Here is a 12,268-nt window from a genome sequence, read left to right as displayed (position 1 = left end):
ACTCCTTGGTGGAATCAGGGACAGTGCCAGGGCCAGGGCTAATATCATTTCCTTTACATTTTGTAGGTTATCTTTTTCTTTCCAGTACAGACTTAACAAGGAGAGGATTCAGCAGGGGCTGGGGTGGTGGGGAAAACCAGTAGATAGATCCTCTATTGCTACTCATAAATGCTGGATTCTTCTCTGAGTTTAATTCCTGGTCATAGCATGTTTCAAACTTTAGCACTTGCTCCAATGATTTCTTTGACTCTTTCTCCTCCTCAACCCCATACCCTGTCCCAACAGTCCTTATTTATTCATACTTTGAATATCACCCAGGAAGAAATTCTTTTGAATGTCAGATACTTTGCTGCTTTCCCAGCTCTAAGAAAGGTACTAGAGGCGGCAATCTGCTTAGGTTGGTGCTTTGCATTAATCTGAAAGGTAATGTGTTTGTGCCTAGTAGAGAAACTGTGTTTGGAGGGAAGTGAGTAGGGGAGCAAGACAAGAAAGCTGGGCAACATGATGGCTCTTTGAGAGTCAGGTCCTTATCATGTAGTTTTATTTTATTGGTTGAAGAGTTAAGAATTTTCTTTATAGTTTGATGCCGAAATCTGTCGGGGCTGAGATTTGTTGGCTAAAAGCTCCCTGGTCCCTTCATACAATATGTACAGTTGGATATAGTGCCAAATAGCTAACAAAAATAAGACCATCTGATCTTTTGTTTTTTGAGTAAATTTTAGACATAGAGCAAATTTGGAAAATAAACTACTAACTCTAATAATAAATTATGCAGATGTAGTACAGATGCAAGTATTTTAAAGTACGTAAACTAACACATTATAAATACAGGATATGAGAGCCCTAAAAAAAATGGCAAATCCATAGAACTGATAAAAATTGTAACTCAAGCTTCAATGATTTGCATAAGAAAGTGAGGCTAAAGTCAGCTGGGTAATCAACATTAAAGGTGTACTTCGATTAGTAAAGAATTTTCTGGATGATTTAGTACTCATTTCTCATTCCATTAATATTTCCATTAAGAATTCCAGATGTCCCAAAATCTGTTTCAAACTCTTGCCAACAAAGTCATTACCTAGAATGTTGGGGATACCTTTATTCAAATGTTTATGCAAATATTAATTCTAAAACTAAATAAAAATAATTGTTATTATTTTATATCATGCATATCTTTCCATACGCTGCTAATGTCAATGACCAAGAATTGACTAATTTACATTTTTTTAATTTAAAATCCCTCAGCCCCTTTTTCTTTGCCCTCTACACCCTGCCCTATTAGGATTTGAGAACCACAAATGAAAAATCTGTTGAGATTTTATTTTATTTATATTTATATTTTTGTAATAATAGCTTTATTGAAATATTCACCTACCATAAAATTTACCCTTTCAAACTGTACAATTCAGTGGTTTTTAATATATTCACAGAGTTGTATAACCAACACCACTATCTAATTCTTTTTCATTACCCCAGAGAGAAACCCTATTAGCAGTTATTACCATTCCCACCCCCTCCCCAGCCTCTGGCGACCACTTATCTACTTTCCGTCTCTCTGGATTTGTCTGTTCTGAACATTTCATATATTAAATGGAGGTACACAATATGTGGTCTTTTGTGTTGGGCTTCTTTCACGAAGCATAATATTTTCAAGGTTTATCCATGTTATAGCATGTATCAGTACTTGATTCTTTTTTATGGAAGAATAGTATTCTATTATATAGATATAGCACGTTTTGTGTATCCATTCATGGGCTATTAGAAATAACACTGCTATGAACATTTGTGTACAAATTTTATATGAACGTGTTTTAGTTCTCTAGAGTATAGACCTAGGAGTGGAATTATCAGCCTTATAGTAACTGTGGTTAACTTTTTGAGGAACTGCTTAACTTTTCCATATTGGTTGTGCCAATTTTCATTCCTACCAGCAATGTAGAAGCGTTGCAGTTTCTCCGCATCCTCGCCAACATTTGTTATTTGTTTTTCTGTTTGTTTTTAAATTATGCCATTGTAGTAGGTGTGAAGCAGCATCTCATTGTGATTTTGATTTTGATTTCCCTAATGACTAATGATATTGTATATCTTTTTATACGCTTATCAGCCATTTGTATATCTTCTTTGGACAAACGTCTATTCAAATCCTTTGCCCATTTAAAATTGGATTATTTGTTCTTTTATTGTTGAATTGTAAGAGTTCATTATATATTCTGCATACTAGATCCTTATCATACATTTGCAAAATTTTAGCTTTTTTAAAGTTAAAACCTACTCCAGTAATTTCTTTTTTTTTTTTACGCCTACAGTACCTGGTTTTCCTAGGTGGTCTCCCATCCAAGTACTAACCAGACCCGACCCTGCTTTGCTTCTGAGATCAGACAGGATTGGGCTTGTTCAAGGTGGCATGGCCGTAGACTCAGTAATTTCTTTATCTCCTCCCCGCAGCCCTGCTTCACACAACAGTCCTTATTTATTCCTACTTTGATGTTACCCAGGAAAGAATTCTTTTATAATTGATATGATTTGCAAAATTTTCTCCCATTCCATGGATTATCTTGAGATTTTATTTTACTATTCTTATTATTCATTTTTCCTGGCCTAGGATTTGAGTTCTCATCTCCTTGTATTATAAATAGGGAAATTAATTGGACTTTTGCCTAATTTTGTGTTTGCCACAAATGTATAAGATCTGACATTTTCTAGGCAAAGCATTTTTTTGTATCTTTTAATACTTAGTACTCATAGTGTCCTCTGCTTTAACAGTGAGACCTATCTGTACCTTCAAGGACTTTCTCTTTAATACTTCAGTGGAATGAAAATGGAGGAGGTGGTTTCTATATTCTAGTCACTGATTTTTACTATTAATTATTAAAATACGTGGTTTAAATTTATGTTCTTCTTTGAGTAACAGTTTTTATCCTCTGCCTTCCCTCCTCCTCCATCTGTGCCTTTTCTGCTTGTTCTGTTAATGTCAGCACAGGATAGGGTGGGACATGATTCTACTGCTTAATTTGGGAAGGAGTGTGGGGACTATAACCATTTGGGATTTAATGCTTTGGAGTTAAGAGTATTTTTAGAGAAGAAGCTCTTCTCAGAAAATATTTCGAAAACAAAGTACTGATAGGTGCTTCAGCATGGGTGAACTCAAAAACATTAAGCTGAGAAAAAGAAGCTAGATGCAAAAGACTATGCATTGAGTTGAATTGAATACATATGAACATTGTATGATTCTATTTACATGAAAGGCAAATCTGTAGAGACAGAAAGTAGATTAGTGGTTACCTGGGGCTAGAGGTAGGAAGGCAGATGACTATAAATTGGCACAAGAGATCTTTTGGAGCAATGGAAATGTTTTAAAATTGAATTGTGATGGTTGTAAAACTCTGTAAATTTACTAAAAATTATTGAATTATACATGTAAAGAAAAGAAAAAGAAAATATCTCTATGGTTTCAGTTAGATCTCTTAAGACCCCATAGTAGCCAATGAGATTGTTTTTCCTTCAAATTTATTTTTATTTTTTATTTAGGTTATTTTTGCAAACTAAAGACTTTTATATGATTTCTTTTTTCTGTGTCCTATGTCACAGCTCTCCATCATGCTGAAGAGCAAAGATGATCTTGATAAAGCAATTGATATTTTGGATAGAAGCTCAAGAATGAAAAGCCTTAGGATATTGCTGCTGTCCCAGGACAGAAACCATGTAAGTAGCCCCTATCATGGCCGGGCAGTGGAAGATAAAACCTGCTGCCCTTCAGGAGTTTGCCTTGCTTCCTTGACAGAATTTTATATTCCTCTGCGACTGCTAAAGTGAGAACATAAGCACAGCTCAGCCCACTGTATTAGTGGCCCGCTAGCCTTCTGCATTTGATTTCACTTCCAAGCCAGATTGTCACTATTACAGTTGCAGCGAAAGGTTACTTGGCTTGTGGTGTGGAAAGAAAGAAAACTTTTTATAATAATGGAGAAATTTCTTTTTTTCTATATTTATGTTCTTTCAATTAGATTTGGACCCCAACAAAAGATTTGATTAATGTGGGGGTACTGATAAGCAAAGGCTGTCAAGGATTTGAGACTATCATGCTCAACTCCTGCAGCTCCTTAGCAGCTTTGTCTTTCCCTTGGGACACATGTAGGAAACAAACTTGTCCTTCTGTTCATTGGAAAAAAGGCAGTTGGGCTGGAGGGCCTCTTGTAACTTACCAGCTGCTGCCTTACCAAATGGTAGGCAATCTACAGGGACCATCAGAAGTGAGGAATTATCTCTTAAACAATTTCCTCTCCTAAAGGGTCCCTGGAGGCCTACATTCCACAAGAATGCTTGTAAACTGGGTCTGTCTTCTAATCACTGATTCCTTTACCAGTTTTCTTCAGACACATGTTCCTGAAGGTTTCTTGGCCCTCTTTCCTGCTTGAAAACAGTCAACTGTAGAAAGCTGACATTCTTGCGTGAGAACTATGGATGCACCATACCAGGACAGAGTTTAGATGGAATGGTACTCATGCTGATCATTTATTTTTAAAGAGACTTATGGGGTTGGGCTGTCCGATTGATTAGCAGGAGGCACAGGAGAATGCAGTTAGGAAGCCTTAGAATAAAGACATTTTCTAAAATCATAGACTTGTCCTTGTGCGTGAGGATTGGTCTCTATCCCAAATGTGTCTTTTTTCTGGATATGTTTTGGAAAGTATTCTGAAATAAAATATATACTTTATAATTTCATTTCTCTGTTTAAATTACTCACTTGCTCTTATAGTCCTTCCTTATTGCCTATCATATGAGATCTAAATTTAGCCTAGCATCCAGAGTTTATCACCAACTACCCTTGCTTTTAACTCTCTAGTCTCATCTTTCTACATTCCTCAGCATACTTCCCTTATTCTGTAGTTCTTCCTTTTTCCTCTTTGCCAGGCCATAGCTATCACTTTTATTTTTAGGCTCTAGCATGAATTATCTCATATAATTTGGTCAGTATTTTTGACTGAGACCATTTTGATTATTCCCTATTCCTATAGTCATGGGATATAATTTGCACACTAGTTTATAGGTTGCTTACTAATTCCCCTTTACTTCTTGCCTATTTGTAAGTTTTACCCCAAAATATTATAAGCTCTTCAAGAGCAGGAGCTGTTTCTTATTGTTTCGGAACCCCTTCCCCTACCCATCCTCTTGAGAAAAAACAGTGAATGATTATTGTATTGTTAGCAAGAGTCAAACAGCGATCATATCCAGCCAACCCCTTCCTTATAGAAGAAGCTGGAATTGGGGTTTGGTTTAATGATATGATTGCTTGACTGGGAGCTAGCTCCCCTGATTCTATCCCTCCACTCCCCTGATGAGAAGGTAGAGACGACTGGTTCTTTACATCTGCTTTCCCATCCATTAAGGGGTGTACAAGGCTGCAGATACTGTTTTAATACCCAGAACTATTCGAAAGATGATCACTATAACACATTAATTTATTTTTGCATATGCTCCTCCAGTCTATGGCCATATGTATACATACTTTAAGTGTTGTTACAATATTTGTACAATTTTCTAATTTTTTCTATTTTTATGTGCATTTTTCTATGTTAATATATAATCTTCATTATTATAATTTGTAAGGATGCATAATTCTCTTGAGTGAGTGTACCATAATTAAATAAGCATTTTTGCTACTGTTGGGACCTTTAAGCTACTCCTATTTTTTGCATCTATGAAGATGTACATTTAAGACTGGCAGTGGTAATAATGGTGATGAACTCTTGGGAACTTCCTCAGCTAGACTTCAAGCTTCTTAATAAACAGAAATATCATGATCCAAAATTGCTATGTGCTCAGGAATCCCACCTTTAGAACAGAGCTTTTCAATGTCCATAATGAAATATCAGTTTTGTTCTTGTAATTTCCAATCTGTCATGAACCAATTCTTTTTTTAAAACACAAAAATTGAAAAATATAATGGAAAAATGAACTAGAGATGAACAAAATATAAGCCCACAGTTTTTGTTGTCAGATTCAATAGACATAAAGTCATTGCCAAATTGCTGTAAAAGTTTTTAAAGTTACTCTCCATTTCTGTACTTACTTGGTTAAGAACTGGTACATCACAGGTTTTGGCCTAGCACCAGCCTACAGATCACACTTGGCATTCACTGCTCCAGGATATCATATCACTCTGGTCCTCATCTCCTGCTGAGAGGACTGTCAACCACTTTGTTTCTCTACTTAGTTTCCTACATTTTTAGCATTCTGTTGCCTTATCTACCTTTTGTTACCACCTATACCTTTATTTCTCTTCCTATTCCTGTTTTTAAATATTCTTTCTCTTTATTCTCTCTGGCTACCTTTTCTGTTGATCCTTCTATGACAGCTTCTAATTTTTCCTCTGTCTTCATCTCTCACCAAGGTGTACTGTCATATCCCTCCCACCTCACCTGGCCAAGGTCATGTCTTAGGCCTCAATATTGTTTTTACCTGAGAACTCCTGGATTTGGGTAATTATAGAACCTTCTCTTAGTATGAGGAGCCCCTCTCTAGCCTTGCTTTCTACTGCCATTTTAAGATACTTCATTGTCTCCTTCAGCAGTTCTTGCTGCTGTAGGCCTCTGCCTTGAACCATCAGTTCTTAGCTTATTCTTTTTAAAGACTTATCTAAACATGTGTGCATCTAACTCTTAATTTATCTTTTTGCTCTAGACCTTCCATAACTTTCTAGACCCAGGTCTTCCACTTTCATAAAGTACTCTCAAGCTTAACCTTTTTTTGTCACTTGTATCTTCATACAGTAAAAACTAAATATCCAGCCACCTTAAACTGAGTATGGCATTTTGTTTTGTTACCTCTGAGTCTCGCTAACAAAAGTAAATTTCTAATCTCATCCAATTCTTGCTCAAATTTCCTATCAGTAAATTTGATGCTATCTTGTCTACTATTTAAGTTCAAAATATTAAGGATAATCTAAAGGCTAATTTTCACTCTTCCTAAAATAATGAGGCAAGTGCAGGAAGATAGAACAAAACTTACATATATCTCATTTAATTTTTGCAACTTTGAGAGGTCCAGAGTAGGCATCTGTTATCACCAGTCTACACCTGGGGAAACAGACTTAGAGTGATTTGCCCTGGGTGAGGCAGTAAGTAGTGACAGATCTGGTCTAAAATCCAGATATTCTGACTTGTAGTCCAGTATGTGTCAGTTACCTAAGATCTAGGAAAGGAATCTTAGAATAATTGTAGTCTTTGGAAAACCTTACCCTCCACAGTTTGTTAGAAGCAGAACAGAAAGTATAATGTTATCCACGAGGAGAACTTGTGAGATGTATCATTATATTCTCCAAGCTCAGAAATAACTGAACTAGGATGGGTCCAAGAGAAGAAAGAATTTTTAAAGGGTTAGGGGTCATTTTATATGTAAATAGCCTAAAAAGCCAGGAACTCTTTAGTCAGGAAAGGCAGCCTAAGCAAGCACATATATAATTAAAGTCTGCAGAACATTGAAGAGGAGGGATAATAAAAACAGATTTATTCACCTAATCTCAATTTAGATGAATTCCTTGAATATTGGCAGTATAGAACATAGCATAGAACAAAAAGAAAATAAGACTTTGTGTAAGGGGTGTACACATGGTATTCATTACTCAAGTCGTACAGCTTCAAAACAGATTTTTTTAACGTTTTTAATAAATTCATGGATATTAAAGCTGTAAATTTATTAAATAACCTGGATGCTTCCACAACTATCATAACTATCATGGTCTTCCATGCAAATGTTTCTTGGTAGCACCGCTGAAGCAGAGGACTGGTGAGGTCCAGGGTGCCGTTTCTCAGCAGATGTTCCCATGAACCTAACTAAAACAAACAAACACACACACACACACACACACACACACTGCTTTTTTTTTTTTTCTCCCTGTGTAGCTGAATCCACTTGTTCCATTTGTCTGATACCACCAAATCTTTTATCACGATAATTACTGGGTTAACTTTTTTAACCTCTTTCTGCTGATCTCCTAGCTTCCAATCACTGCAGTCTTTATGCACATGGTTCCCTGGTAGAGTTTCATGTTGTTTGTGTCAGCCACATACACTGCTACCATAGAGTCCTTCAGTGAGGTTTATATTGAATGATCAAATGCCACCTTCTATTTGCTATCTTCAGAATGTTCTACTAGGTACACATTTGACACCTGTTGGCTCTTCTTTCATTCTACTGCCCCCTTTTATTTTTCCTAGTCCTACTTTCCCCCTTCCTCTCTTTCCCACTTCTAAGTCTCGTTCAGGGTTCCTTGAATCCTTGCATCAACGTCATTTTTGTTTACCATGCTATTCTTTTTTATTTCCTTAAATCAGGGTTTTGAGACTTGAGTGAATATTATAAACACTTGGGGAGATTTAAAAATACCAACCTTTGGGCCCCATCCCCAGAGATTCTGTTGGTCTGAAGTATTAAAAGCCACACAGGCAGTTCTTAGGGATGGCTAAGGTTGAGAACCATTGCCTTAAATTGAAACATGACTCATTTTCTAAGACCTTGCTGCTCAGAGTATGGTCCATGTGCCAGCAGCATAGAAATGCATGTTCTCAACTCCATGCCAGACTTATTGTATCCGAACCTGCATTTAAAAAGGTCCCAGGTGATTTATGTGCACATTAAAGTATGAGAAGCCCTGCTTTGAAAACTTTACTGATTTTTCTTCATCTGTTTTCCAACCTGTTGTCACAACTTCAGCCTTTTTTTTTTTTTTAAACCTATACTCAAGTGACTGTTGAACCTACTTTCCTTTCTCAACTTTTAGATTTTAAAATTGAGGGTTTAGAGCATATGTTCTTGATACATTTCTAACCTGCATTGCCAGGATGTATTTATTGAATTCACATTATGTGTAAGGCCCTGTGTCCAAGCAGGTATCCCGGGGTCCACATCAGGGAACCCTTCTCCTTCTGACTGCAGGGCTTTGGCCTTTCCTTGCCCTTCACTGACCTGCTTCCTCAGTATGTTGCTTTGACTGTTTTTTCCTTTCTGACTCTCAGCAGAGAGCTATTGCACATCGGAGACTTCAGCAAGAACATTCACTTCCTCTTGGTTCTGACTTCCCGTTAGAGCAAGACGGTTTGTTAAGACAGCCCTGCATGTGATAAAGTCTGGCGTGGGGAGACTAGAGGAGGCTGCTTGGCAGCTGAACTCACCCCTGAGAGCGGGAAGCCTTATTCTTGAAGGACAGGATATAGTGTGTTTAGGTCGTACTTTTTTTTCTTATAGAAGGTAAAAAAGAAGCAAGTAGAAACTTTGATCCAAATTATTTATAAATCCCAAGCTCCCATTTCCACTCTCGGTAGTGCTCTGTATATTTGTAAGTACATCTTGACATCACTTGCTTACCTCTGAGCTTCAGTTTTAAGCTTTCTCAGTGTAGGACTCCCCTTTATTGCTTTGTTTTCTCTTTAGGGCTTACCTGGTGGCTCGACTGGGTCAGTGCAAAAGAGGGGGTAGATGTGGTAAGGCTGCTGACCCTGTTCTGAGGTCCTTGACCCCTGGCAAAATGGTACCTTTCCCAGACAAACACAATCCTGAGATGGTTCACAAGTAAACCCCAGTAATATGAAGCAACTCTGATCTTCCCTTAACTTTCAGGAAGTGATTATGATTGGAGAAGAAGTAGCATATCAAGCTACTTTTAAAATATATATTTATCAACCAGAATTTTGTTGGACAGGGAATTTGCCATCATTTTCTTTTCTGACCCCCCACTCAGCAGGTGATCTTGCTGCTGAAATAGTTTCCTGCTTTTCCTGCTATTCTTCCCAAGCTCTCTGGAGAATTTTATGAGAGGGTATTTACAACTCTTCTGTTTGGCTGATTAACAGAGGAATCCTTGTTGTTGTTCTGTGTCTGGGTCATTGCCTATTAAATTGGGGCACTGGGTCTTAGTGCTCATATGTCAGTGAAGATGTAAGACTATATCGAGCAAGTAGTGATTTTCCAAGACAGATTGAGGCGTGAGATTTGGGGGAAATCTGGGTAGCTCATGTATTGAAAGCATGAAGGCAACTGAGGGTATGGGAGGCCTAGGAGATTGTGAGGGGGTTTTTCTCTGCCTGCCTGCTTAAAGATAGCTCAGCTTTTTACCTCTTATCTTGCAGACCAGTTCCTCTCCCCATTCCGGGGTGTCCAGGCAGGTGAGGATCAAAGCTTCCCAGTCTGCGGGAGATATTAATACCATCTACCAGCCCCCCGAGCCCAGAAGCAGGCACCTCTCTGTCAGTGAGTATTTCACACTTTTTTCCTTCTCATCTAATTTATCTGCTCATGTTTTTTTAAAAAAAGTATTAATTAAAAAACAATCATCAAACATTATTGACCACTATGCAGAAACAATCCTCTCTGCCTTTATTTGGTGGGAAGGGGTAAAGAACTGACTGGGATGGTGTGCTGACCCTCAGGAGCTTACACTGTAATGATGTGGTGGCATTATCAAATTCCTTTTAAACATCCCTGAAAAAATGATCTCCAGCATCTGCTTGAAGACCTCTAGTGGAATTCTAACCTCAATTTTGAACATTCTTTCCCCAAAGGACTGTGGACTTGTGGAGTTAGGAATCAGGTCCAAGTCTGAGTATTGACCTCAAACCTCTTGCTTATGATTCCTAAGGAGTCCCTATGCTTCAAGGAAGATGCTGACAAATGAAATTCTTGAAGAGTCAACCTACATTGTGTGGGAAGGACAGGAGACTGTTGATATAGTATACACAATTGGCTAATTAAAGAGAAAACTATGTAGCTGCTGCCAGGCCTCCCTAGGAAGGAAATCTAAATCATTTCTGTGCAGGTAATCCCATATTGCTCTGGATCCCATTCCCTAGAGTCTGAGGAAAAAGCCCATTTCTTGAATTGTGGAATTTGTTATCAAGGGGGAAGTCTGGCCTTATCAAACATTCACATTGAGCCTGCTGCCCTAACATTGCTGAGACCCCCGCCTCCACTAGGAATCTAAGTTCTGTCCATGTAGGTAGAATTGCATCACACTGAACTGCTATCTGAAGACCTTGAGCTGAGCTTGACTGTCCATGTAGGTAGAATTGCATCACACTGAACTGAAGACCTTGAGCTGAGCTTGGGAGATCTGAGCAACAGACCTGTCACTGAGCTTGTCTGTGAGTGATAAGCCTCCTGATGGAGTAGTAGCAAGAGTGTATTGCTGAGGCACTGACTTTGCCTCACTGAGTAATTTCTGGAACCTAAACAAGCACTGGTAATAAGTATTGCCAAGCTGAAAGTCTATATGTGAGTTTCATATTTCTTAACATTGGGGATAATTGGTGGCTGTGTTTTCAGTAAGCTGGTTGAGGAGAGAGAGCCAGCACCCCAGAAGGAGACCCTGTCCAGAGCATCTCTGGCCCTGGAGAGTGAGGGTCTAGGAGGACAGCATTGTTCATTTGTGGAGTAAGCAGTGAGGATTGATGTAGGGCAGTGAGTGGGCCTCCTGCTCCTAAGCCAGTGCTTGTGATTTGTATGTGGAGGCTGGGACTAAATGCTGGACCATTGTTGTAGGCAGTTGTATGTGGAATTCCTTGTCTGAGAATGATGAAGAATAAGATTTCTATGAAGTTGTTCCTGTTTATCTAGAGAGTAGACAACACAGCTCCCAGCACAGGTGGATCTGGAGTTCCTTCATTCAGCAAGTGTTATGTACCAGCCATTGGGCTGGGATACATGCTGCAGTGCAGGCACATGGAAGGCCGAGGGTGGTGTGGGAGCACCAGAAGGCAGGCAATAACCAAGTCTGCCCAGGACTTTGGAGAACAGCTTTCTCAGAAGAGTTGACACATGAAGAAAGATTTACCAAGCATAGAGACAGATACACCAGGCACAGGAAAGAGCACCTGCCAGGCATGATCACAAAAGAAGGTGATGGAAGCCAAGAACCCCAGGTGGTTTGGAGTGGTGGATATGATGAGAGCAGTGGTCAGAGGCTGCCAGCCTTTCTATAGAGCTGAGAAATGGTAGAGATTATTTCTAACTAGAATGACCTGGGAAATACATTCTGGGGAGGAGCTGTTTGAACTGGATCTTTAGAGATTATGGAGGATTTCCATAGGCAAGGATGAAGGGAGAAGGCTTTTCAACTATTTGCCTTTGGAGATCTCATCCTTCAGATTGACTGATATATCTGGTGAGAAGGTGAAAAAGGATGCCTGGGCCATTTTCTGAGGAGCCTTGAGTGCTCTGGGACTTGTTTGGTAGGCAGTGGGAAGATACTGAAAATCTTGGCTCCTTATCCCATCTGCAT

The 12,268-nt window shown here is 38.7% G+C and overlaps 1 protein-coding gene and 1 pseudogene across 4 annotated transcripts in view; one reads left to right on the top strand and one right to left on the bottom strand.

Annotated features, from left to right (window-relative positions):
* Positions 1-12,268, top strand: part of MAP3K3 (mitogen-activated protein kinase kinase kinase 3) — a 45,250-nt gene that overhangs the window by 15,195 nt on the left and 17,787 nt on the right. For all 4 annotated transcript variants that reach the window (XM_025047040.1, XM_025047039.1, XM_025047041.1 and 1 more), the window contains 2 exons: positions 3,586-3,699; positions 10,122-10,242. In XM_025047040.1, the coding sequence (XP_024902808.1) occupies positions 3,586-3,699; positions 10,122-10,242 (235 nt within the window). The remainder of the gene's footprint in view (positions 1-3,585; positions 3,700-10,121; positions 10,243-12,268) is intronic.
* Positions 2,295-2,413, bottom strand: LOC112480105 (annotated as a pseudogene).

Source organism: Pteropus alecto, unplaced genomic scaffold (genome assembly GCF_000325575.1).
Source record: "Pteropus alecto unplaced genomic scaffold, ASM32557v1 scaffold134, whole genome shotgun sequence".
Taxonomy (NCBI): domain Eukaryota; kingdom Metazoa; phylum Chordata; class Mammalia; order Chiroptera; family Pteropodidae; genus Pteropus; species Pteropus alecto.
The sequence above is the reverse complement of the archived record's forward strand: the minus strand, read 5'-3'. Positions and strand labels throughout refer to the sequence as shown.